This window comes from Amborella trichopoda, chromosome 7 (assembly GCF_054954075.1).
Source record: "Amborella trichopoda isolate Santa Cruz 75 chromosome 7, AtrichopodaSantaCruz75HAP2 v2.0, whole genome shotgun sequence".
NCBI classification, from domain to species: Eukaryota; Viridiplantae; Streptophyta; class Magnoliopsida; order Amborellales; family Amborellaceae; genus Amborella; species Amborella trichopoda.
Genome location: NC_142342.1, coordinates 34,592,163 through 34,619,906, shown reverse-complemented (window position 1 = coordinate 34,619,906; position 27,744 = coordinate 34,592,163). Strand labels below are relative to the sequence as shown.

General features: G+C 36.7%; 2 protein-coding genes across 13 annotated transcripts; one reads left to right on the top strand and one right to left on the bottom strand.

Moving 5' to 3' along the window:
* The first annotated feature begins 315 nt into the window (after window positions 1-315).
* Window positions 316-25,663, top strand: LOC18432956 (ras-related protein RABC1). Of its 3 annotated transcripts, none has more exons than XM_011624587.3 (6): window positions 316-722; window positions 4,869-4,937; window positions 7,719-7,784; window positions 11,024-11,145; window positions 21,940-22,068; window positions 25,114-25,663. In XM_011624587.3, exons 1-6 carry the CDS (start codon window positions 587-589, stop codon window positions 25,225-25,227), a joined length of 636 nt encoding a protein of 211 aa, XP_011622889.1. In that variant the 5' UTR covers window positions 316-586; the 3' UTR covers window positions 25,228-25,663. The 3 variants fall into 3 exon arrangements, with proteins under 3 accessions (XP_011622889.1, XP_088728929.1, XP_020522116.1); XM_088872803.1 differs by having other exon boundaries at window positions 24,762-25,182; XM_020666457.2 differs by lacking the exon at window positions 7,719-7,784.
* LOC110007144 (uncharacterized) lies at window positions 12,854-27,744 on the bottom strand. Of its 10 annotated transcripts, none has more exons than XR_016059935.1 (5): window positions 27,504-27,744; window positions 27,360-27,405; window positions 27,188-27,237; window positions 27,009-27,066; window positions 12,854-17,072 (listed from the first exon to the last, which is right to left on the bottom strand). XR_016059935.1 is itself a non-coding variant. In XM_088872804.1 (5 exons), exons 1-5 carry the CDS (start codon window positions 27,712-27,714, stop codon window positions 26,657-26,659), a joined length of 387 nt encoding a protein of 128 aa, XP_088728930.1. In that variant the 5' UTR covers window positions 27,715-27,744; the 3' UTR covers window positions 26,268-26,656. The 10 variants fall into 10 exon arrangements, 1 of the variants encoding a protein (XP_088728930.1); XR_016059931.1 differs by having other exon boundaries at window positions 27,356-27,405; window positions 27,508-27,744; XR_016059934.1 differs by having other exon boundaries at window positions 27,192-27,237; window positions 27,356-27,405; window positions 27,508-27,744.

Here is a 27,744-nt window from a genome sequence, read left to right as displayed (position 1 = left end):
GCCAACCTATATTTCAATTCTCATATTTTCACATCTCTCGCATATTTCTTCCTCATGGCATTGTAAGCTTGAGTCTACAGTCATGGGTGCTTGTATGCTTAAGATTCCACAAACTAAAAAAAAAAAAAAAAAGTAAGAATAACAATAATAATAATATGTAAAATAAAAAATAAGGCCAACTACATGGAAAGGATGTCTCGGGTATTTAGACAGTAGATGAGGCCATTTAGAAAACCTTTCAGGTGCAGACATCGGATTCTCTAACCTCCGAAAGCGTGGAAGGCGCGTTAGAATGGTGCCTTGAGATGCTTCCATGTCTCCTTTAGAAAATAAAGAATAGATGCCACTCTCTCTCTCTGTCTCTGTAACACACGCCTTTTTATACAATCAAAGAATACTCTCTCATCTTCCATGATGGGGAAACAAAACCAGTTCCACTGAGAAACCCATCAAAACTCTATATTCTCCCTGTCTAATAAGCTTAAAGGACTTCCATTTGTTCCCCATCAAGGGGCATCCCTCTCTCTCTGCTGAAGCTTTTTCTGGTTTCATGCAGTAGAGAGAGGACCCAGAGCTAAGTAAATAAATGGGTTCATCTTCTGGACAAGGTAGTTATGATTATCATTTTAAGATCTTGTTGGTGGGGGACTCAGGAGTTGGGAAGAGCAGCATTCTCCTCAGCTTCACTTCTCAATCTTTTAATGATCTCTCTCCTACAATTGGTATGTAATGCTTTACACTTTCTTGGGTTCTTTTCGATTTTTGCAAATTTTTTTCTGTTGATTAACAGTAGTCCTCAAATGTGCGATCTCTATGTGGTTTGGTTAAATGGGGTGTGTTTTTGTTTTTTTGTTTTTTTAAGACCATAATTTGGGCCTTGGAAGCTTCAATGAATCTTGCATACTTTTTTAGATTTGATCTTGTCTACTCTGATCTTATTTTCCTCTTTAAGCTATTTTTTTCCCCTCAAAGGTTCCTCTTCTTGTGCATTTATGTTGATTAAGACATAATGCAAAGGGTAACTTCTCTGTTCTATGATTTATAGACCTTGGCCTCTGACCATGGTAGACATAATTAGTGGGTTGTAATTGTATTGGAAGGATGACTGATTCCCTTATGGACTGTGAATATGTGCTGATAACGTTTTCTCATCCGTGATTTCATATACTCATGGATTTGCATGCATGCGTGCCTGAGTTGATGCGTTCTCATCAAGTGAACCTATGCATTTGTCACCCCTGTTTCTTTTAAGTTAGTGAATCATATTTGTGGGGCAAGTCCAATATGTTTTCTTCTCTATTTACAGCATGTTAAATTTAATTGCCCATGAAGCAGTGTGCCTGGATATATGCATTTCACAGTTATGTTATTTTATCTTAAAGGGTTTGGACTTAAAATTTGTGTGAGGTACTGTACTTCAAGTTTGATGTGTTTATGTTGTGAGGAATGCAAATATATTGTGACCCTAAGCTATGTTTTGGAAGCTCACCTCTTATTATATTGCTTGAGAGTTGAACCTTAAGTATGAGACCTGAGTTCAAATTTTTGGTGTATCTTTGTTCCAGAAAATAGTTCGGTACCTGTGGCAAGATAGAGGAACCATATAGTAAATAAAAGTGAATTGCAATAATTTCATAATAACTTCTTGGTACTTTAGAATTGTGGATTTTGCAACAATCTGGTCTGTAAGACTCAAAGGATACTTATTGGACTTGATTCATTTGTTAGCAGTTGCATTCATCTCTACTTTTTCCTTTTTGTGGCTGTTAAAAGCTTAACTTGAATGAATGAATGAAGTTGCACTTTGATGAGGGGCATGCCTCTCTTGGCTGGCATCACCAGTGAATATAGCGATGTAATATTGAAAGGAAATACAAAATACCAAAAAGTAGTTTGGCAAATACAAATCGTAGGAGAAAGGCTTTAATTGAAGGTTGTAACTTTACAGCATACATGGCAGGCATCCTGATGGATACGATTGTTTCTTGGGAGAATGGAGAAGATGTCAGGGGTAATATTAACCTTTATCTGCAATGAGGTAGCTACTTTGTTGAGCTCTCTAAATGTATCAATTAGCATTCCAATGGGAAAATATCATAAGCTTCAAAATGTAGCCCATATTAATAAAGGTGAACCATGTGGTATTGCATCATTTTTTTATGACTCATGAGCCATTATTACAATGCATATCATTGAGAAGACTAGGGCACCACCACGGAACACCATTACTAGGCTTCACTTTAGTTTAGCACTTGACGCAATATTTTGCTCCCAAGTTGTGGGGAAAATGGCCTCCTTGCATCCTTTGAAAGCATAGAAATGTTGCTACAGTATTTCGTCTCTCCTTCATGGAATATTTAGCTACATTGAATATGCTTGCCCATATGAAAGACAATAAGCAATTTTGAGGGAAAAAAAAGAAAGCAAAGGTTAGCAAAAGTCTAAAACTAACTTCTTGTTGTAAGGATTGGTCAACGCGGTGCCCTCCGATTCTTCCTACTTCCCCAATTTGCATAGCCCCCCTTCCCCTTCTTGGTGAGTGAGCCCACTCATGTAAGGAGGTGGAACTAGATACGAAACAACTAGATCAGGTCTCAATCTGCGACTAGCGTATCTAAAACTAATCTGTGGAAACACCTTTGCCTGAAACTAGATTTGCTTGGTGTTAGGCCCTCGGTGGTGGTGCTCCGGATCAACGAAAAGAACTGGTAATGGAAAATAGATTGATGCTCTTACTTACGATGCAATTGGCTCGCTGCTTCATCGACGATTGGATCAAGATCGGGATCGACAGCACATCTGCTGCAGCATCAAGTTCTAAGATGGCTTGGCTTTCGAGAACGAGAAGCTTGAACAGCTCGGCTTATCATAGCTAGATGTCCAGCTCATGCTCGCTTTGACTGCTGTGGTAGTATAATAGCCCTCGAGAAGGCGTGCGTGGACCTGATCCTTCCCCTCTAGTCTTTCTTACTTAGGTGCTGCTCTAGGCGTTTCTTCTATAGATGGATCATGTACTACTACCAGGGCTAATATTGATGTCGCTAGTGGTGCCGTCTGATCGTGGCTCCCACCCGAGTGAGAAAGGGGTGTCTCGGGCAACCGGATCTAAGTCAATGATTGGGGAAAACATCTCTCACTAGTGTCTGGTGATCCGTACCAAATCCCGCACTAGTCGCATACTCGTGCAGACGGACAAGGTGTCCCTGCTCAGTCGTCTACACCTAATAGCTTTCTCGTACTCATTGATCTTAATAATGATAGAGGCACCTCCATATTCTGAGGCATCAACCTAATATCAAGTACTATACCACCCCTGGATGGACCAGATAAATAGCATAGGGTCACCTGCCTTATTTCCTGGATCCATGGAACTGGTATTGTGTTAAGGAGTATTATGTGACAAAAGCGACCTATTCAGTTCTTTTCTAATATTAGTGATGTGCAAATAAATTCATAGTTCACTATCCTGTTTGCGATTTTCAGGATTACAATAAGAGATTTGAGTTACGCCTAACAAATAGAGAGAACCTCAATTAGTGAATATGATTGCAAAGCTAATTTGCAATTCATGGGTGGTTTTCTGAATTAGGCAGCCATGCAATTTACACACATTGGATTTATTAGGAGATTTTACCAATAAGTTCGAGGTTTGCATCTTCTCATACTTTAAAATCAGAATTCATGGCACTCCCAATAAAAACAAAATCAAGAGAAAAGAATCCACAGTTCACGAACCCATATGTGATTCCAGTTTGTAACTTGTGGGTGGTGGAATACACATGCATGCATGTGGCTAAGTGTTTATTTTATTAAGAGCCTTACTTCAGGAAGCACTTCATGAAACCAGTTTGAAATTTGTACGTGGTTGCAGAGAAAAGGTAATTATGTTATAGAAGTACATTTCTGTGTACATATGTATGTTTGTGTGCATATTATCGATGTATATCTATGTCATTTTGTATATACCAGTATGAAACTTGAGGAACTTATGTGCAATACAAGGGACACTTGATGTGGTTATATGCTTTCCTAGGGCTGTATAAATAAAAAATGTTGATTTATCATCTTGTGATGCCTTTTCTTTTAACTCAAATACTATTTGTCCCACAAAAGATTTTGGTTGGCTTTATTGATTACTGAAACTACAGATGCTAAATTTGAGAAACCCATAGTCCCACAAGTTTCTCCTCATGGTTGTTCAATGTAAAATCTGCATCCTCCAAATGAAAATTATTGATCAACAACTTTCCAAATAGAGGAGCAATTGTTCATTTGGTTTGTTATTTATAGTTTGAGACATACATGTGCATTCTAATGATGGTGGCTGAAGGGACTCCCTGCTGATTGCTGATGTGATCCCTCTTATTCTATTGGCCCACTCTCCACCTTTCCTCCTTAATTTATCTCGTGCATCTTGTCTTTCTTTTTGTTTTATGTGTGTTTCTATTGGTCTGCACCATTGGGAGCAACTATATGTATACTCCATTATATGAATTATTCCTTATCAGAAAGAAAATGCATTTCAAGGATCCCTTTTAGTAGAAAAAGAGACGGATATTGAACAGAACCAAATTTGTAATATTTCTTGTATGAATTGCCATGGATGTCCTCTTTAAATGATGCCATGATAATATCCTTTGCATTTCTCTTCTCATTTGGTACTGGCAATGTATTTATCGTCTTCTTGAAACTCTGGTTTCTTATTTTGTTATTATCTAATGCAATTAATATGAAAATATTTTCTTCAAGGATCTTATATTTTAGCTTCAATTGACTATGCATTTAAAAGAAATTTGTTTTTTCACAATTAATAACTCCTTTTTCTGTTGACTTTCACTGAAATTTTAGTTTGTGTCACTTATGTGTAGGTGTGGACTTTAAAATCAGAGTGCTCACTGTTGGGGACAAAAAGTTGAAGCTCACAATCTGGGATACAGGTATGCTTGTTTCCACTAGACGGGTTGAATAAACTAGCATTTGTATAATTACATTTTTGCCAACAATTCAATATTAATCCTCATTCAACAATCATTAAAATTCATATTGAATTTTTTATACAAAATTGATACAGGAAAAAAAAATTTATATTTAATTTTATTTATATTCGAATGATACAATTTTATTTTTACTTTTAGGTTTATTTTAGGGTTTTAAAGTTTTTTATGGATTCTAGGGTTTTTTTATATTTTTATATTTTTATATTTTTATATTTTTAGGAGTTGTTTAGAGAAGTAGTTAGAGTGTTTGTAGGATATTTTGCTATATCAGGTTAAAATTGCCGTTACGAATTTTTGAAAAAGTTAGGACTTTTGGGTCATTTTATCCATTGTATGGACATTCAATGTCCTTGAGCAATTAAATAAACATTCTTTAAGAGGTGCATGGGGCCCTTGAATGGTCATTCATGTGGTTTGTTTATGAGAAAAAGAAAGAAAAGTGACGATATTCCTTCATTGTGAAAGATCTTTCCTACATGCCTTGTGATTATGGATTGAATATCACAATCTAGGATATGAGATCTTTTTCGCCTACCTCCTGTCTTCCCCCTCTGTAGTCGTCTCTGTTTGTCTACATTCTGTGAAACTACATAGATGCTCTTTCTTTGTTGTTAAAAATAAAAAGAAAATAAATAAAATAAAATGATAGGATTATATTTATATATTCGTTTATTTTTGTCACATCTTTGAAGAGATTGTGATTTCTGTCCTTGCAAATATGGTGTATTAATAATTTGGTGGCATGTAAACTGATGAAAACTTATAATCATTAGTGCAATGCATTAGTAATTACCAATTGCGTGAATTTATTGTCAAACACATGAATTTGAGTATGGGAAATGATGGTTGTTAACATATATATGAACCAAGTTATTCCCCAGTCTAGTGAGTGGCTTTTTGAAGGTTTCCTCTAAATTACAGTGCTTTAAACCATTAATGCTAGGAGCTTCCCTCACCCTTCATACCGCTGCTACTGAGGCTTTCACACATACTATATGTGTAAGGATTCTTGATATACGAATGTGTGTCCATTTCTTTTGGGCACCGTTCGACAATATTACTGGAGCATGGAGACAGATTTCTTCTTTAAGGTAGAAGTTCTGACATGGCATTGAGTTTACTGCAGGGGATGTTAATCTTAGATTCCAAATCAATGTCCAGTCTGCTCTGCAGACCTCATTCTCATGCATTTCCTGCTATTCCTTTGGATTCTTGAGGGGAGACAGCAAAGGGAGACTAGCATTTCACTTGTTTATGGAGTCCTGATTATTGCTTGGCTGGCTATCTTTGATAAGATCCTAGCAATGGACAACCTCCAAAACCATGGGATCCAAATGCCTAGTAGTGAGCATGCATTGTGAGTCCCAGAAAACCATGGAGCATCTTCTATGGAATTGGTCCTTTTCAAGCTGATTGACACTTGTGAAGTGATGCTAGAGTTGGTTGTGATCTGGGCTGCGTATTCAACATCCCATTCTCGGGAAGAGGGTTCTTACTTGGAACCTGTGCCTTCTGTTCAACTTCTAAGCTATTTGGAAAGACACCAATGCGACGATTTCTATCTGATCCACTCATTTTTCTCCCTCTATCTATTTTCCTTCTGTTGTCTTATCTAGTGTGTCTAGGATGTCGTTTATGTACATGAGCACCATACTTGCTGGCTGCCAATAGTTTTTTTGATATTCAAATTATACTTCCATAAGGGATGTACCTGTGCCCCATTTTGTATAGAGTTCCCAACATGTGGGTACCTGACCGTTACCATTCTCTTTTGTATTTAAAGCAGTCATTAGTAAGAAAATCAAATCCATCAAGGAAAAAAAAGCATATTCTATCTGATCTAATAGGCATGACTCATCGGGAATATGAAGTAGGGACTCAGTATTGTCTTAGCATGGATGACCTGAATTGGGAGCAGAAGTCAATACCCAATTGTAATTTTCCTAGTAAAGTCATAGAGGTTGGTGGGGCAAGCAACTGGAAGGCTTTTTGAAGCTCAAGTCTGAGAAAGGAGCCTTTATGTAGCAGGATTGGGTGGGCTTACCTAGTTATTCCTGGGTCAGCTCAAGATATTTAGTTTTACCAAATGATATCTTTGACTTGACTGAGGCAGAAGTTGAAGCACTAGTGACAGACACAAGTTAGTGTCCTGGTCCTTCTAAAGCCCATTTAATAACTCTTAATGCTGTTTGATGTGCACAAACTGAAGTGGAATATACACGGAGATTAGCTAATATCATGTTCATGCTTGCAGATGGTTAGTCTATTTCTCCTCCCCATGAGATCAGGAAACTAGTAGTGAGGCGAGGAAGCTGTATCTTGGTTCAAATGGAACATCTTCCCCTTATCTTTGAGCGCATACATGCACACACGTGCTTATGCGTGCATGCACACACATACCCCTAAAACTTTTTAACACCCACATGCACTTTCCATTACATTCTCCCATATAGTTCTTGCTTTACTTGTTTAGATTTGAACATTTCCACTCATCCAAAGGAAAAATTTGAACATTTCCATGATCTTTAATTGTGTAATCGTTACGCAAGATGGGCAATTGCAATATATTTGATATTGAAACTGTTAGAGGAAAATAGTCATGCCTATGATTGTGAAGTTTTTGGAAATTATTATATAACAAGTAGTCACAAACTAATGAAAATTATGTCTCTCTTTTTTAATTTTATTATTTTCACTGTGGAAAGTGTGTTACTATTGTAGCTGGACAGGAGAGATTCAGAACATTGACAAGCTCATATTATAGGGGTGCACAGGGGATTATATTAGGTTTGTTTTTAACTTTGTAACTTCTTTCCATTTAACCTGTTTGTATTTGAATAGCTAGCTCCTTCTGAAGCTTTATTTATGATTCTACCATATTATCACTTTGATTGTTTCAAAACCACTAAAAAATGATGGATTTTACATACAGCATAAGAATAGAACCTCTATGTCGACATCAAATTATCAATCAAGTACTGACTCACATAAAAGAATTGAGGTCCTAGCAATTTAACTCATCCATTGCTTCAGATGCTTTTTTAACTTCACCAAAACTCAACTGAACCACTGACTGCCTCTCGTCTCTCACTTGAGTGTGATGGACTGTGGAATATGTGGGGGAAGGTTGTAAAGAACTATCTGAAGTTGTTTGTTTGAGTTATTTCACTCCATTCATACCCCTTAAAAGTGGTGAAAGATGTGTTGGCCTTTTGCCCTTTCAGGCAATATAACATGATTTTTATTGAGGAAGTAAATCAAAATATCTTTTTGCAAAATGCCAATACATTTAATGTCAACATTTTTGTGGTTGGTGTTAACTTTCTCAAAAAAAAAAAAACATTTTTGTGGTTGGTTGACTCAATGGACTAACCAAAGAAGACCATAGTGAAGGAAAAGAACTAACCTCTAAAGGGTTGAAAACCCCCGAAACTTAGTACCTTCATATTGTAAGGGTGGTGGAGCCTTGGCTGTAACATATACTAGTGGCCCACATCGTGTGGGTTCTTGTGTCAGAGGCGTTTGAGGTTTGTGGTAACCACCCGATTTTGTTTTGGTTTTTATATATTTCTAAGTTTGAAGGTTAACTAATATATAAATTGCATAATGATTTACTAAATCGGTATAGAGGTCAAAAAAATCTTTATGCCAGTGGATATGTGAATTATCCAAATATATACTCTTGCTGTACATATATATCAAGTTAAAAAAGAAAGGATCAAGTTGACAGAATGGGCAAAGTCTGTTGTGACTAAGTGCATGAGGGATTATACATAATGAATTCCTGGTAGTTCCCTCACAGGCGAGCTGGTCTTTTTCTCCTGCGAAAAAATGATTTCTTCCATATGTATTGGCAGGAGAAAGAGACCCCATGTAATTATTCCTATACTTCCTCCAATATGTGACACAATCGCCATTGGCTTTAAGCCTTTCTAAATGCCCATTGGATTATGTTAATTGAGTCATCTTCAATGAACAAAAGGCTCGAAATAGTCTGATACCTTGGAGTAGGGCAAGAGCTTCAGCATGCGTTGCATCAGTCTCATAGTATGACGATAAAATCCTCCCAGTATGGTCTCTGAATACACTTACACATTCAGCTGGGCCAGGATCACCAAGTGAACTTCCATTGCAATTCAACTTGATGGATCCCCTTTGAGGAACCCACTTTGATGGATGCCTGGGAGACACTAGTCTTCTTCTTGTGATTTTTTTTTTTTTTAATTTCTTGAAATCTCCTCCACTGACAATGGAAATTTACAGCTGAGTCACCCCAGAACTCGTTTGCTCATACTGGTGCAACTTAAGATGGTATCTTTAATGTTGTTGATGAGAACATGTGATTGCTGATACTGCCCTTCGAATATCCTCCTGTTTCGCTCAAGCCAAACAGCCTACAGATTTGCATCATTCACATTGCCCGTAGTAGGTTTCCTTCTCATTGGATACGGACAGAATATTAGCTGGTGAATAGCTGTTCCACTGAGCTACTCCTGTGTGAATAGACAATGGAGAAGAACATGGGAGAAGGTTTCTGCATTAGATTTGCAGAGGTCGCAATGGTTTGGTGTAGCCATGACAAGGTTTTGAAGCTGTTCTATTCTGAGTAACTTGTCAATAATGGCCAACCAACCAACACCTTTGTTGTAGGGGGTGCTGGCATGGACCAGGCATAGCTCAATGCCAATCTTACTGCTCCTTGACCTGCAATCATTTAGTAAAAGATTTTCAAGGAGAACTGGCTAGATGAATAGGGGTCCAGATCATTGTATAATATCAATTTGTCAAGTAGAAAGATTTTCTGGAGCAAAGCCATGACTTCCTCTAATGGTTCAATATCCTTTCCTCTGAGGTTCTGCCTAAGATTGGAATTCGAAACAACTTTATCCACCAACATTTCACAAGCGTCAAATACAGTGTTCTCCTTGTAGAGGCATCAAGTTCATTTTTTTAAATTTATTTTTTGTGTCTGACCTAAAGAGATCCATTTTTATTCATTAGTGACAATTTTCCTTTCTCTTCTACCTTTAAAATGTAGTATCTAACTGTATATTGTGGATGTCAATTGAAATCCACGATGTGTAACATGCACTTGACCCGATTTATTTTTGTTTCAACCTCTTCAAGCTGCTGAAGTGGTATTCCATAGTAAAGAAAGCCTCAATCCCTCTTTGTTTCATGTATCTACTGCATCTCTTCCCTTAAGCTTAATGGGCTCTTTGTAAGACCATTATTCTTACAAACGCGATACATAACAAGTTATAATATCTTTCTTGGCCAGATTCATGTCATGGTCTTTCAGAAACGTGTACCATTGCCTCATCCAATACAGAAATTGAGACCTGAGCGGGTTGTTTGTGATCACCTCTGTGTCGTTTTGTGCTTGACCTGGGTTCTAATTCATCCAGTCCCTCTATGCCTTGTCATAACCAAAACCAACAGTCTTCTACAAGGTAGCCAATGGGATCTTTCATGCATGCAAAAAGTAACTAATGCGGACTACCATTTGATATCTGAAAAGTTACTGCACACGCCTGTAGTGGGGCCTTATTTTCATAGTTGAAATAGATCCAAACTCTGTTAGTCCCAGTCATCTCTATCTTTGACAGAACACTCAAAGGACATCATTGGAATCATTAACTTTTTATCCTTAGGGGTAGCAGAAGGTACATTGGTACTCTAGATTCTTTTATAGCCAAGTCTGTAACTTGCTAAACCATGAAGCAGAATCCCCATGGAATGGCCCTGCACCATATTTTGTTCCATTATTGTATTAAAGTAGTGTATCCTACTATTTAATGACAGATAATTAGTCATGCTACTTAACACAGTATTGTGTTGTTCAACATGTACGTCCAATGCCATAGGCTATCTCTTGGGATGGAAAATATTTATTGCAGATCTATTGGTTAAAATATTGTTGTTCAGGATATACTTTAAAGAATGTGAATCTACTACCTGATAGCAAGGAACCATAACTACATTTGTAGAAGTCTCATTTTAGATGATTTGTTGTAATGTTTCAGTTTATGATGTCACAAGACGAGAGACATTTGTAAATCTGTCAGAGGTATGGGCAAAAGAAGTGGAACTCTATTCAACAAACCAAGATTGTATCAAGATGCTTGTGGGAAACAAAGTTGATAAGGTATATTTATATTGTGGCTATAACTATTTCCTTCTTTGACCAAAGCTTTATGGAGGATCTCATAATCTTTTTATTTCAAAGATGAGCCTCAAGTTTTTAGCCATGTTGATATTGTATATTGTTTTGTTGCTTGTATGATAGAGGTTATACTTCATGGATTAAGCATAAGTTGCAATTATTCATTTTTATATGCCTAGCATGAAGTGTATTGAAAAAGGTGTCTGCAAAAAGAGCCCATCAAGTGCATTTTCTATCTAGGAATCAGGCTTGGACTCGAGTCATTAGCAGTTAACATTGTTACTAGATCTCAAGTTTGAGTCCAACCCCTCAAAAAAAAATAAAAAAGGAAAAGAAGTGCACTTCCTATCTGTCACCAAATCATCATCATCATCATCATCCAAGCCTTATCTTGACAATTTGTGTTCGGCTACATGAATACTATTCTACCATTCCGCTCTATCAAGGGTGCTCATACATAACCGAAAGGAGGTTAGAACTCGTGTACATTAAGAGTAATGACCTTGCATAGGATGGTCATAAATCAAGGGACATGAGTTGAAACCTTGGCATTAGACCACCCTATATAGCATGTGCACTTACAGTCACATTGGAAGCCACTCTTTTGATGTGTTATGATCCAGCTAAGAATGACACCTGTCAGTGAGTATTTCTATGCCCCCAGGGGTGCACTTGTAATCCATTGACACCTGAGAGTTTTGGGATGTTGATTTGGGTGACTTTGATAAGTGAGATTATGCGTCTCTGCCAAAGACTGTGGAGCATAGGCTTGTTGGGTCACTCCGAAAGAATGGATCATCATTTCGGGACTAGCTGAGTGGATTACTTTGATGCCTAAATCTTGACCATGAGATCTCATTTACCCATGGTCCGATTTTATTTTGATGCCAAAGTGAATAATTTTAGTGGAAAATGATTTGGAGAATTTTTGAGATCTTTGAGAAATTTTCAGAATTTTTTTGAGCTAGAAATGAGGATTTTAATGTTGTTTGAGAAAATTCCTAACAAGACATGCTAGTGAAGGCCCACACATGCCCACGTCAGCCTAGGGGCGTTGACATCATCATGTTGTGGAGCCCTAGGTGGATGTCCTATTATGGCATTTGTGAAATTGTTTTAAATAGTGTTTTATGCAGTTTGAAATAAAAATATTGTTTGAAGTGAATAATATTAATCACATGCTTTATTGCCACATGTGTGGCATTGGTCATATGTGCCTATGGTTAATGGTAGTCCTTGATAATTTGGCTTAAACCCTAAGTTTTCAATGGAAACCAACCTTTTCAAGTGGCATTATGTCATTTGTTGAACCCATGTGTTTTTTACACAATGGTACAATTTGATTGGATGAGCCATGTAGATTTTTATTTTTAAATATTTAACAAAATGAGAATTTAAAAAAACCATGAAGGTCACTCCCCTCTCACTTGATCTTCCTTATTTCAAAAGTATAAGCTGGACATAAAATGGCTTGTTGGAGATTTATTTAAGACTTCTGGAGATGAGGTAAATTGGCAACATAGGGTTTAATGTGGTGATAATCGTGTGAAATTACATCCCTACATCTTGGTGGCTGGATGGGGATGTGTGGCTGGGATCATGGCCCTCTCATATACCATGGATGATGAGCATCAAGGGTTAAGATCATGCCACTTATGAAGTCACATAAATACCATTATTTGCCTTCATTTCAAACCATCTTAACTCATTTGAAGAAAGAGAGACAGAAAGGAAACCCACACCTCACTTATTTTGGTCATCTTTCTCCATCTTGTAGCAAGGTAACTCCATGGCCATATGAAGTTGAATCCACTCCATTAATGCATGGTATCTAGTTTACTTCATTATCCACATATGAGAAAACCTTCACAATTCCATCATGTACCTTGAAAGACTTCATTTCCATCCCTTTTGCTTGCTGTAAATTAGTGATTACAATAGCCTTTCCATGAATCCATACTTAATTGTTCATGAGTATTAAGTATTCGGAAAACTATGCATCTATACCATCTTATATGCATAGTTTAGACTAGACTCATGTAATTTAAACACCACCTGATTTCTCTGAGGTTTTTGGAGATGTATATTATCAAACATATAATGTTCATTTGAGTACCAAATTGTGAGATTATCATCCTAGGCATTTCCTTTGAGAAACTACACTTAAATGTTTGTCTACATCATGGCCATAGTGTCCCATCTTTTATGCGCTGTCTACACCTTGCTTTTACCAACTGTTTTCACCGTTAATGTTTGTCCGTCTCTCATATTTTGAAACCAATTAAGTGGTAAGGAAGTGTGCTTAAGCTTACCATTACTTAAGTGGGATTGGCCCTTGTGTTTATAAGCTATCCTTGCTATCATCCATGGGACAATATTAAGTCCTTCAGATCCGATCGGTGACCTGGGCACAAGGGTTGGACCATTGGCTTCCCCTTGATTCCTTGCATTTACTTTGCTATAATTTTAAGTTGTTAAATGTTCTGTGTCATGTAGAATTGAGTATGGAATGTTTTTTATATGTTTGTGTTGATGTATTTTGGCCTATATCTTAATGCCATTATAGAAGTCATCCCGTCCTTGGCTGTAAACAATGCAATATGAACTCGATATATGGATTTCCATGATTAAACCAATTATTCACACGTAAATAAATGTTTTGGTGGAGGAGATTGATTTTGATGTCTTTGATGAAATTCCAAAGTGATGTATAATTTGGCAATGTAATTTATATAGTGTTGTAATTTTGAGTACATGAGTATGGTCTTATACTGATTCAATCTCCTTATTATATCTTATGTTTGAATTTGTTAAGGGACCAATTAGAGTTGTTAATTCTTTTCATTTTAAGTGTATGAGAGGTCCAGTTTGGTGGCTGGAATTGTATACGTTGATGTAAAATTCATGTAAGTGGAGCATTGTTGCATTGCATTTAGAAATTTTTCTGTGTCACGTGGAATTGGCTTAGTACACCAAACAATTTCCTTATCTGAATGTCTTTTCACTTTAGATTCTCTTAAAACTTCTTTTGTCACTTTCTTGATACAATAAGTCATCCCATTCCAGATAACATTAACTTCATCATCAGAATTCTAGTTTCCTTATTTTATCAATTTATTTCTAAATAAGTCTATTTTCTCCCCTTTTAAATTCCACCACCATGTTTTTGGACCGCTATTTATTTCATTCCTCTTCCATCTCTCGTTATGCGAACATCCATAACCATGAGTCTGTGTTGTATGGCCAAATTTTTTCTTGGGAAAACCTTATAGTCTTTACATAATGGTCGATCTGCCTTTGTGATTAGAAAGAAGTCTGTAAGGTTTTTTGTAAGATCCACTTTTGTAAGTTATTTAATATTCATATCATTTTCTAAAGTAGATGTTTGCTATAGCAAGGTCATAAGGCATAACAAAATCAAGAATAGAATCAGCCATCTCATTTCTTCCATAAATACATATCCTTCATGTACCTTTTCATATCATTTATTATCTTTTCTTACATAACCATTTAAGTTCCCTCTAATCCCTAAATAGGTCCTCTCTCCATTTGGTTTCCTTGGACTGCTCCATCAATGTCCTCCGAGATTGTCTTTTAATTTTATTCTCTAGTCCTATATGTGGCATATAAGCACTAATACATTAATTATCTCATCCCCTAACGTAAGTTTAATTAATAGAAGCCTATTACCTACTCTCTTAACATCTACTACTTTATCTTTTAAATATTCGTTTACTATTATGCCTACGCCATTTTTATTATTCTATATTCTTATATACCAAAGTTTATAACCATTAATTTCCTTAGCTTTTACCTTTTCCCACTTAGTTTCCTATAGGCAAACTATGTTAACACTCATTTGTCTCATTGTATCTATTAACTCCATACTTTTACCCAGTGATATAAAAATTGGCGAGTCGCAATGGACTCGCCCGAGTCGGCACTGGAATCGGTTACCCCTTGCCGATTCCAGTGTAAAACCGGGAACCGCCCGGTTCTAGAACAAATCGGCAGGTTTGCACAGTGAATCGCTTGTATGACGTCATACACTGGTGAAAGTCGCCCGTATGACGTCACATGGCAAGTCACATAACGAGTTAACAAGTGGCAAAATATCGATTTTCTTTGGTTCACACGTGGAAGACTACCGTCACCCATCGGGTGCGCGTGGATGGCAACCTCAGGCACACGTGCGCAAACCTCAAGGAACTTACAAAGCAATTTATAAAAGCGAAACTAAGGCATGCTGTTGGATGTGGGATAATTCCCACGATGCATTAAATTACGACAGAATTTGGACAAGTATTATTAATGTAAAAAGCAATTACACTTGTGCTGATGTGGCGGAGAGGTTATCACTTCCACGTTAAGCCTTCACATTTCAAGTTCGATTCCGCCTGGGCGCATATTATTTTATTGTTGTTGACAATAAAAATAAGCAGAAAATAAATTTTTTAAAAAATATATATATATTTTTTGAAATCTCTCTCTTTCTATTAACAATCTTTTTACTAAATTTATTCTATAAATCTAAAAAAAAAAAAAAATTTAAAGAAATTTATTCCATTTGAATTTCTCGCTTTCTATTAACAATCTCTTTTACTAAATTTATTCTAGAAATCTAAAAAATTAAAATTGTGAAAAATTAAAGTGTTCTTTCGAAAATTGGTATGCATTCTAATAATTTCTAACCAAATTTTTATTTTATTTATTAATTTTTGTGTTATAAATCATGTAATTCATTATCTTTCTTACAGTTCTCAATAATACATTTTAAATTGGATCGTATTACAAAATATTTTAGATTTGTTACTATTTGTATAATAAAATAATTATAAAATTTAAACCAACAATTTTAATTTCAGCATATAATATTATAGTTAGTTAGGTTGTAATAAATTTGGATTATAGTTAGTTAGTTTGTAATAATTTGGGTATTTTTAGGGGATTAGGGCTTTCCGCCAATTTGAGATTTTGATGGCCATTTTTTATCGATTAAATCTACTTTTTATGGTAGTCCATGTATGATTATATATTTTATCCATGATAATTATATGATTTTTCTTATGTGTGATGTAAATTTAATGATTAACATAAGTTTATACAAAGAAAAAACATATCAATATTCACAAATTAATGAAAAAAGTGAAAGTTAACAATGGAGTACCCACATTTCTTATTGGATTCCTAAAAGACAGCATTTATAATTAATTTTAATAATTTTTTGGATTTTTTTAGAGCTTAATCCTTCCGAGTCGGCCGATTCCCGATCCAGATCGCCGATTCACCGATCCGGATCCGGGGCACTGATCCGTTTTTTAAATCACTTCTTTTACCTGTTAAGCGTTCCTAAATTCCATGTGGCAAGTTGAGTCCTATTATTTTAGGCTGGCTTCTTGACCTGCGCTCGTCCAAAATGGTACTGATCACTGCAACTAGATGTCGTTGTGGCACATCGCTTCCAGAGAATGCCCTAGCAACTAGATGTCGTTGTGGCACATCACTTCTAGGGAATGCCCTCGCTATCATTTCTCACTGCACCAGGGTGCTAGTACAGAACGTCGCTTGCAAGGAGCACCTTAGCATGAGCATATAACATGGATCAAGATTTGTGACATAGATGTGGCAAAAGCTTTTAACTGGCTGCCAACCTAACACAACCTTCTGGATTTCTCCGGGCTTGGGACCGGCATCCAACTTGGAACCGGCCACGACGAAGTTTACATCAACACTAAATAAAACAATTTATAAACAAGTCACTAATAAACAATATTAAGGTAATGAATGGTATTTATTTATTTGTGCGATATTCCTTGGATAGAGGATGTCTACATCAGTACCATTAGCTTCCTCTTGGTTCACATAAGGTTCCATAGATCTTTGATCTTGCAATTCAGATTCCAAGTATCCTATAGTGTTGAAAGGAAATTATATTAACAAAGTTAAAAAGAATAAAAAAGAGAAAATTCCAAAGATGTAAAATGCGCGTTGCATGGTGTTTATATAATATGTATTCAAACATGTTGTTTGAACTAATTCAGACAATTCAAGAAGTAACAACTAACTGAGGAGAAGCAATGACATTTCAGGCAATAGGTGTGAGAAATTAACTTGAGGTTGCTCTGCTATATTGTCTTTAGCAACGTAAATGAGTATAGTTCACTAATGGAGGACAGGGTTTTATGCCCTGTCCTCCGGTGGGGGGTAATTCCTTTTTATGTTACCATGTTCTTGTGGTGGAGGATGTTTATAATAGTGCTTTTTGCATCCTCTTGGTTGACATTTCACGAGGGATAGAAGTCTCATTCTGCAATTTAGATTACAAGTATCCTGTGGTGCGGAATGGAGTTTAGAGTAAGAGTTGGAAAAACAAGTGCTGCAGATAAAAAATGCTGATTGAATAGTTTTGGCATAATACATACCAAGTGTGCCTTCAATTGACACAGATAACTGAAATAACAACTACTCTATGAGATCCCAAGAAATTTGATGCCATATGAGAGAGAAATTAACTTGAGTTTAGTCAATAATTTAAGTTATATTTTCTTTGACAACTAAACATCTCTGATTCACTTGTGGAGGACATGGTTTTTAGCAACCTGCATGGCATTAATTTGATTAATATATGGGTTGGCAAGTGAACTAGGCCAAGAATATTAAAGATATATCAGAAGTGGACTATCTCATGGGATTCCAGTATTCAAACCCTGCTATTCTAGTTTGACATTCGATTATGTAGCACTACCATATTTCTTGAACTTTCAAATAATCAGAGTTTTCAAGGTTGTGCACGTTGGTCATGTAAATTTTCTTGTGGTTGTAATAAGATTGATGGCACTCTGTGCATCTAGAAGTTTTGAAATTTCTTAGGTGGTTAGATTTCCTGTGTAGTTGATGGGAGTTCCGGGATGGGCTCTTTGAAGTTAGCAAGACATGCAATACTTGTTATGATATCGGATGTTTAGAGTGAGGTGGGGTCCTACAATCATGTAGTCTTTACATTAGATAGTACCAATGCTTAGCTCAGTGTCCAAGTCCTCTGTGTGAAAAAGTGGAAAAGTGGAGAGGCAAGAATAGTTTCCAACTTGCTTCAAATGGGTAATGCTTCGACGACATAATATGTGAATTTTACATGTGAGAAGGGTATTAAGGACCTTAATCGTCATTAAGAATAAAAAGTAAAAAAAAACAAGGTTAATAACTGCCAAAGTGTGTGTTTTTTTGTTACAATTAGTTTTCATCATACTCAACATTGTTGCTTGCCCATGCTAGGGTCTAAGCTACTCGAATTACAGCTGACCCGCTGATGAATATGGTTGTTACCCAGGGGATTAGTTTACATGTGCTAACTCGTATCTGGAGTTTTGGGTCTGGTACTCAGTATGTCTGTCATTTGGCGTAGTTTTTGATGAACCTTGTCAAGCATAATTTCTTGGTGTAGTTGTTGCTCTAAATGGCTCATGTATGTGATGAGTTTTCTGGATGTTGGGAGGATGTCTAAAGGCATTTGTGTAGACTGGGAAATGTTAGATAGGAGTGGATCCTCAGGCCTAAGCGACATTCATGACATTACCTTTGAGAGATTTCCTGAGACTTGTTCTTGGGTTTTTTTTTCCCCTAAACATCTTAGGGGCGTTTAATTTTAAGGCCTTAATAAGAGACCATGCCTTATTTCACTTATTACTATTTTATGAAAAATTATATAAATGAGGGCGGATCTCATAGAATCATTCATAGGATTAGGATATCAAAAGTGAAAGAAGCTTTGAAGAGGATGAAGATTGGAAAGGCTTTAGAACCAAATGGTATCCAATAGAAGTTTGGAAGTGTATGGGGGAGACTGGCATTGACTAGCTGACCAAGTTGTTCAACAAGGTGTTGAGAACAAAGAGAATGTCAGATGAATGCAGCAAAAGTATTGTGACATCTATTTACAAAAACAAAGGAGACATATAGAATTGGGCAAATTATCGAGGGATCAAACTTATGAGTCGCCCTATGAAGTTGTGGGAGAGAGTGATTGAGCAATGTCTAAGGCATGAAACAAATGTATCAAAAATCAATTTGGTTTTATGCCCGGGAGGTCAACAATTGAGGCTATTTTCCTACTTAGGCTATTGATTGAGAAGTTTAAGGTGAAGGGAAAAAAACCTCCACATGGTCTTTATTGATCTAAAGAAAGCCTATAATAGAGTACCTTGAGACTTAATTTGGTGGGTGTTGGAAAAAAAAAGATTCTCTAGAGACTACATCGATGTAGTGAGAGATATGTACGAGAGAGTGCTAACAAGTGTGCAAACAATCAGTGGAGAGATGAGTAAGTTTTCAGTAACAATAGGTCCACGTCAGGGGTCTGCATTGAGCCCATACCTCTTTGTGTAAGTTATGGATGACTTAGCTAGTCACTTACAAAGATGAGTTAACATGGTGTATGTTGTTTATGGACATAGTTTTGTCCAATGAGACCTGAAGCTGCATCAACACAAAGTTAAAACTTTGGATGGATGCTCTAGAATCTAAAGGTTTTAAATTTAGCTAAACGAAGATAGAGTAGATGGAATACAAGTTAAGTAATAATAGGGGTAGAGATGAGGAAGTAGTTAAGATTGACGACCAAGAAATTCCAAACAGAATAGATTGACACACTTTCAATAACTTGGGTCAATAATCCAAGCAAATGGAGAGATTGAGGAAGATGCCGCACAGAATTACAACTCGGTGGGCAAAGTGGAGATGTGCAACTGGAGATTTATGTGATCGCTGCATACCAATGAAGCTGAAGGACACGTTCTATAGGACAATTGTGTGACTAGCGTTTCTTTATGGGGTGGAATATTGGGCGGTCAAGAAACATCATATCCAAATGATGAGTGTAGTTGAGATGAGGATGTTGAGATGGATGAGTGGCATGACAATAAGGGATAAAGTACGAAATAAATACATTCAGGAGAACTTAGGTTTGGCTCCAATAGGCGATAAGATGCAAAAGTAAACTTAGGTGGACTAGTATGGCCCTTGATAAAGCAGAATAGCGGACCGGGATTCATGTAGCCGACCCCAAATAGTTGGGAAAAGGCTATGATGATGATGATGAATCTTGTTTGTATAAAAACTAGACAAAATTGTATAAAATAATTGCAATACAATCCAATTAGCTTGACTAAGTTCTAGGAGACTGTATCATAGCTACTGGTATCTCTCACCCCAGGTGGCAATTCCTCCTCGGAATCTCGATTGGTCGATTCCATAAATGAATCTTCATAGAACCCGTTTCCTTGAAGTTAAGAATCTCGACTCCACATTTTTTTTTTTTTATAAAGAATCTCGATTCCACATTTTAGGAATCTCTACAAATTTATTGAATCTCGATTCCTCCCTAGTTGAATCTTAATTCTACATTTATTGAATCTCGATTTGGTTTTTTTGGAATCTAGATTCCATAGCATAGAATACTGCAGTTCGTGGTGCAAGGAACCATGATTTGATTAACATGCAATCTTGCTTCCACCTTCATAGAATATTCGTTCAATTTTTTGGGAATCCAAATTCCACATAATCAAATACTACAGTTTATAGGTGCATGAAACCATGATTCTATCAACATGAGATCTCGCTTCAAATATTTATGAAATCCTATCTGAGTTATTTGAAATCCAGATTGGAGAACATTGAATCCCATGGTTCTTAAGTGCACCGAATAGTAATTCGATGAACGCATGATCGAAGTTTTGGTAACACGGAATCAACATTCAAATGCAAATATCTAGAGCTAGGAATCTTTATTGGGTTGAAACTCGATGCCATTGAGATAGGAATCTTGATTCCAAGTGGGTTGAAGCTCGATCCCCAATTTGTATGAATCTCGATTTCAACTGGTTGAAATTCAATTCTAGAGTTGTATGAACTCAAATTCAAAGAGGTAGGAATCTCGATTCCATTTGGATCAAAACTTGATTCTGATAAGTAGGAATCTCGATTCCTGCAATTCACCCTTTACGGACAATGATTCCAACAACAATAATCTTCTAGCCACTACTAAATCGATTCTGAATCTTAGGCGTTTTCAACAACTAAAGGCTGAGGAATTCTTTCCCCTATGCGAATTATTATGACTTTAATTGATTAATGAGGCTATATGCAGTTACTACTACTTTAGCTCTTCATGGATGTCTGAATAATTTGGTTTCTAGATGAGTAGACCCGTAATAGGATCAGTAGAATTTTAATACTGTAGGATCTCCCATATTTATTGGAAATTAATTGAAATTTCCCTTAGGAATAGTAACTGACATTAATCCATTATCTGGGTTGGTTAGCCTTGATAGTTTTGGTAATAGCTGCCAGACAAATTTTTTACATGTCCTTGAGGCCAAGGAAAACATTAGATCAATAAGGGTGAAAAATATAATGTTTAGTCATGTTAGTCGTCCACATCTTATGGTCTAAACCCAATGTACTTCACTACCAACAGAGACTACAGGTGACAATTGTGCCTAGGAAGGCAAAAAATTGTTTTTCTTTTTAACTACTCTAGGTAACATAAATGAGTTCTACTACGCAAAGAAAAACAGAGGAGTTCTATAAGTTTTGGCACAGGTAAACATGCACTAAGGTAATCTCTCCAGAGTTATGTCGTTCTATGATATTCTCGACTCCAAACTATACGTTTTTGTAAGTTAGTAACTGATATTAGACATGTACTGGCCTTTCTCGCCTTTGTTTTGAATATATGTTTTATCATTGTATCATGACTGCCTCAATTCACCTATATTCCAGGAAGATGAGAGGGCTGTTACAAGGGAGGAGGGAATCGCACTTGCAAAAGAATATGGATGCCTGTTTCTTGAATGCAGTGCCAAAACTCGAGTAAATGTGGAAAAATGCTTTGAGGAACTCGCATTGAAGGTACAAACTCTCAGAATACACCTAATAATGGCTTTTTTTTAGAAAAAAATAACGTATTCTATGGTTTTCTGTGCCGTCTAAAGTTCTTAGTCATTGGATCATAATTTTATCTTCAAGGAAATAAGGTTGGTTGCATATTTTTAGCCTACAATTTAGTTGCATGGATTATATATTGGTTCCTAAACCTGATGCAAAGATATGGAGAATGACAGATTACATCCAGACAAATCTGAAATAACGATATTCTGGATTTCTAAACTCTGAGAACCATTCGATCAAAAAATTAACGGCTTATAAAATTACATATCAGCCTCTTTGAGCTACATATAAGTTTCAACCATTGCAAAGGAAATTGTAAATTTCATGAGTTGGTCTATTTTGGCTTTTCCCCAATGTATTTCATGAGTCAATCTGTTTTGGCTTTTCCCCAATGTATTGTATGACTCACTTGTTAGTCAACTAGTAATATCAGTGAGAAATTGAATAGCAATTTTCATAAATGAAAATGGGGAGTTAAACCTCCATGCTTATGAGTGCGTTTATGAAATAACATGAAGACCCGTCATGACTTATGAGTAGAGGCAAGACTGTTAAATATGAAAATGCACCTGAGAAATTAATTGTACAATAGGACCCTTACAAACGATACATACTGTGGTCGAATCTTGTCCCTACGCATCTGTCTCAGTCTAGCATCATGAGGTTCCCCAATGATCTCTGCTGTAGTCTTAGAACAGTGTCTTCTTCACTTTCTTTGGGCTAAGCTGTTGAGGGTGATTCTGAGGAACCAGTCATGGTTGAAAGTATTCTGAATGAAAACCATGCGTTTCCCATGTTGTCCGATCTTACTAATAGTAACGCCTTGTTAGAAAGATGACTCATTGTCAACTAATAGATACCAGATTATCCAACTCTGGAACAGAAAAACACTAGAGGTGATATGCAAGTCGAGAGAAACAGTTCCAACTCTATCAACTCTAACCATGGTTATCGAGATCAGGAATGAGGTCAGACCCTAGACCGGGTTCGGGAATGCAGGATCAAGAGATGCATGAAGATCCACGGGATAGGGATCAAGATCCATACGTTAAAGGGATCTCGATCCCAATATGAAGGGAGCGTGATTCAAATTTGTCCAGGATTGATGGACAAACTATATGGAATCAAGGTCTGTCCAACTCAGAGTCGAGGCTCCCCAAGAGCACTTAACTAGGGTAATCTAGCTCAGGAATGAAGTTCTTTGAACTATATGATTCATGTTTTTTCCAAATTCAAAGCTGAAAAGTATTATTAAGTACCAATTTTTTTCCTTTTTAAAATATTTAAATTTTTTATTATCATGGAATGTGTTTCATAAGTGAGAAGTGAAACTGAAACCCCAAAATAAGGTATCAAATTACAGCCTCAGGTATGAAAGAAGCTCCAGCATTTGATGAAAATGCAGTGTCCTTGTCTTTCCTTGTGTGGGTCTTTTCACTTGCAATTGAGCATACAACTGGTCAAATGCTTTCTAGATTCTGAGAAAAAAAAGGTCCAGAAGCAAACAAAGGGTCAAACGGCAAAGGTCTCTGTAATGGTTGATAAATGAGAGGGCCTTAGAGACAAGGATATAGAGCTTTCGGTAAGTGAAATAAAAAGGATTTAGGGAAGGACATGGTGAATTTTTAGCTTTGCAGCTGCTTTCCGTCATCTACAGGTTCCATAACTTGTCGATGTGGTAGTAGCTTGTATGCTATGGTGTTTATTTCTGTGACTCACAAGTTTGAAGTTCAAACTTCAAGCCTCAAACCATGGATACCATTGTGGGATATCAAAATATATTGGTGATCCTCTGTTCTAAAGTAAAAGAAACTCGATTCCATGGTGGTGGAATCTCGATTCCCCTTACTCGTAGACCCATGATTTTGATGAGAGGGATCAGGATCCCATTAACCAGGAATCCAGATGCCTAATCACGGATTGAGATCCTTAAATTCAAAAGATTTCTGGAGTCGAGATCCCTTGTCTCGGAGGAGGATCAAGCTTCTATAGCTGGAGCGACCATCTTATTCTGCTGGATTACTTCTCAAAAAATCTAGAGTGACATGCATGATACCATTCAGCGGTACATAGAAAATATAAGAATAATTCGATATGTGATTTGTGGCCATAGAGTCAATTATCCATGACAGTGAACCCATATTGACAGTATCTGATGACAGGCACAGAGGGCTTTTGGAGTGCTGATGTATAAAAGTTGAGAACTTTCTACTGGCTGAGAGTAGCCCCAAAATTGATTCACAAACGATGTTAATTGAAAAGAACACTTGAACTTTCTTCAAGAAATTTGTGATTCGCTAGGATAAGGTTTCAGATTTGTGAAATGTAAATGAGCAAACCCATGCTCTCTCTCTCTCTCTCTCTCTCTCTCTCTCTCTCTCTCTCTCTTTTGGACAGGCTGACAGTTCTATCTTCTATATTGTTTCTGACCCTGTTTCATTTTCTTCTCCTTTGTCTCCTTCTAACTTTTATCTTTTTGGAGTTCAAGGAAACAGTGATAATGCCTCTCGAAGGAACAAAAGTAACTCTAGAATTTGGAAATAGAGAGACCTCCTATAGTATTGTGAGCTTTTCTTATTATGAGGGATTCCATGATGAGTTTTATTTACATGAATCTCACAAAAGGATTGACTCTCCCCTTTTACTGAGGGCAGGAAGGTCCAATAAACTTGCAATATTCTTCCAACTAAATGGAGTCAGAGAAGAAATGCCAACATTGCCCATGTCAATAATCAAAGCAAAACTACCTTTTCGTAAGTTCTATCATTCAGTCGGAAATTAGTTGATGAAAACATGAAATGTTTAGTGATAAGTTGCGCTGTGCACAATCATGTTCAAATGTCAAGAGTGCCATAATGAGCCATATTAATTCAAATATCTATAGTAACATTTATCTCTTATGTCAAACTTTGAAGAAAAAAGTTTGAGAAAGCACTTCACCAAATCTCTTTTGCTTTTTTATTCTCTTATTCTTCATTGAGACAATTTTTATGTGGTGCCTTTTAGATTCTGGATGTGCCAAGCCTGCTGGAGGAAGGATCAACCGTTGGGAAGAGAAATAATTTGAAACCAAAACCTGAAGAGCAAACACCCACAATCCAAAGCACCTGTTGCTATTAACGGTCACTATGAGATCCAAAAGCCAAAGATGAAGTGATAGTTATGCTTTATGTACCAGGAGTTGAATAGGCCAACATGAAAAGTATGCAATCCTCGTCATTCCCTCTACTTCCTATGTTTTTTTTGTAATATTTCCCCTTCTTCTTGGCATCAATTTGGGGTACACATTTGCTATGCAATTTGCACCCATTCATGCGAAGAATGAGGTTGAGCCTTACATATTACACCAGGTTGTTTGTACAACAGTTGTAAGAGATAATAGCAGGAATGAAGGGCCATCCTGTTGATTGTCTGTGTGCAAAGTTGAGGTTTCCAACTCCTGAGATGTTAATAGTAGGAGCCAAGAGTCTCTCCTCGTAATCTTTGTGTGTGAAATTTGTTGTTTGATTCTTTTCTCATGAGATTTATAACGTGTTGAGAAGAAGTTCATGATTCATATATGATGTCTGAGCCCTTTTTCTTTCTTCTTTCTTGAAAGATGAGTTAAAAAGGGTTTTATGGGGAACCCATGAGCCTCACACTTGGAGACTCAGTGCATGAAAACCAGATCGAAGATGGTTACAGGCATTTATGCATGCATGTACACATGATCAATTGACCTATATATGTAGGCCTGAGAATGGCTCTCAAGTTTCAATATGTTAGGAGCACCATGGAGTCATGTGCAAACTGCTGTCTGATATTCACTCACTCTGCCCTATATTTCCTGATTTTCAAGTGTGATTATTTCTATTGGATTTAGGGAAGGAAAAGTTTAAAATAAGGCCTGGGGCTCATGGAAAAAAGTAATGCCTCGCATCGAAACTCCCTGTAAATTATAGTTCCGGCGTCGGAAATCCTTCTAATCAGTCATCTCGACCTTGACCATTATCATTAAAAAAATAGGATTTGGAGCCTTAAAAATAGTGTATATTGTAATACTATTTAGACTGTCCATTTTCAAGGCTTCTCGGATCCACAAGTTTGGGATCATTTTTTGAGCTACAAATTTGATAACTGGTGGAGGAAATTGATTTTAGAGCCATCATAGAGATTTCCCATGCCCAAAGTGTTTTCTAGACTTCTCTTCTATTCATAGAAACTGTATCCTTCAGATAAATATTGATAATACAATGGTCGATGATTGTACTCCATCATGTCTAATCAAAAATTCAAATTTCCGTCAAGTCGAATGTGTTTGATGGTCAGACTCGTTACAAGCATATTTGCTGTTGAAATGGCTGATTTTGAGGCAAAAATTTCAGGTGAAACATTTATATCAAATCAAGCCACGACCAGAATTTTCTCATATTCTGTTGATATTTAGCTGAAGAAATGCACTTACGATTACTAATGAAGGTTCCATGTTTTCCAAATAGAAACTGAATTTCAGATTTCAGATCGTCCTCTGTTTATGTAGCTCACGGACAAGTTTCTTATACCATGTTATTCAGACAACCAAAAAAATTCTCCTGCAATGTATCATCATAAGTTGCGAGTATAAACTATCATCATCATCCAAGTTTTATCTCAATTATTTCAGGTTGGTTTGGCAGTACACGTGATTATTAATTTTATTAAAAAACAAACAGGCTATTATTAATTTTATTAAAAAACAAACGCTTAATGAAGGTGATTTCCATTTTAAAATCTGTTTTGATATTAGTAACTGTAGCAAAGTCGCACTATTTTCCAAGTCATTCTCCCAAACCAGATTATGAAAATACGGAATTTTGGGAAATTGGCTCGACAATAGCTCCTGATTTTAATAATAAATTGATATCAAGAACATACAAAATTACCAATTTTGCAAGGCTGTTTCTGTAGAAAGCCAGGACATCAAAACCTGCAAATCAAAACCTGCAAAAAGGAGAAGGAAAGAGAACTATCAGAAAAATAATTCAGAAACATAGGTCCCTGGTTTTGAAAAAGAAACTTAAAGAGTCGATGAAATATGTGTGAGAGAGAGAGAGTCATGAACTGGCTTTTGTGTGTGGAGTGCGTTGGGTCGGTGTTCCAGGACATCAAAACCTGCAAAAAGGAGAAAGAAAGAGAACTATCAGAAAAACAATTCAGAAACATGGGTCCCTTGGTTTTGAAAAAGAAACTTGAAGAGTTGATGAAATATGTGAGAGAGAGAGCCATGAACTGGCTTTTGTTTGTGCAGTGGGTTGGGTTGGTGTTCCAGGACATCAAAACCTGCAAAAAGGAGAAAGAAAGAGAACTATCAGCTGGGTCCCTGGTTTTGAAAAAGAAACTTAAAGAGTTGATGAAATATGCGAGAGAGAGTCATGAACTGGCTTTTGTTTGTGGAGTGGAGTGGGTTGGGTTGGTGTTCCGGGACGTCAAAACCTCCAAAAAGGAGAAAGAAAGAGAACTATCAGAAAAACAATTTAGAAACATGGGTCCCTGGTTTTGAAAAAGGAGGAGTTGATGAAATATGTGAGAAAGAGTCACGAATTGGCTTTTGTTTGTGGTGTGGGTTGGGTTGGGTTTGATTTTATGCATTTAGAGTCCATGCAAATTGAAGGATATTGT

Coding starts and splice junctions, on each gene's coding strand:
- LOC18432956 (XM_011624587.3), top strand. CDS start 587: ATGGGTTCATCTTCTGGACAAGGTAGTTATGATTATCATTTTAAGATC. Junction 723..4,868: donor TGATCTCTCTCCTACAATTG/GTATGTAATGCT, acceptor ACTTATGTGTAG/GTGTGGACTTTAAAATCAGA. Junction 4,938..7,718: donor GCTCACAATCTGGGATACAG/GTATGCTTGTTT, acceptor TTACTATTGTAG/CTGGACAGGAGAGATTCAGA.
- LOC110007144 (XM_088872804.1), bottom strand. CDS start 27,714: ATGCATAAAATCAAACCCAACCCAACCCACACCACAAACAAAAGCCAA. Junction 27,238..27,355: donor CACTGCACAAACAAAAGCCA/GTTCATGGCTCT, acceptor TCCTTTTTGCAG/GTTTTGATGTCCTGGAACAC. Junction 26,679..27,008: donor GAAACAGCCTTGCAAAATTG/GTAATTTTGTAT, acceptor GATACATTGCAG/GAGAATTTTTTTGGTTGTCT.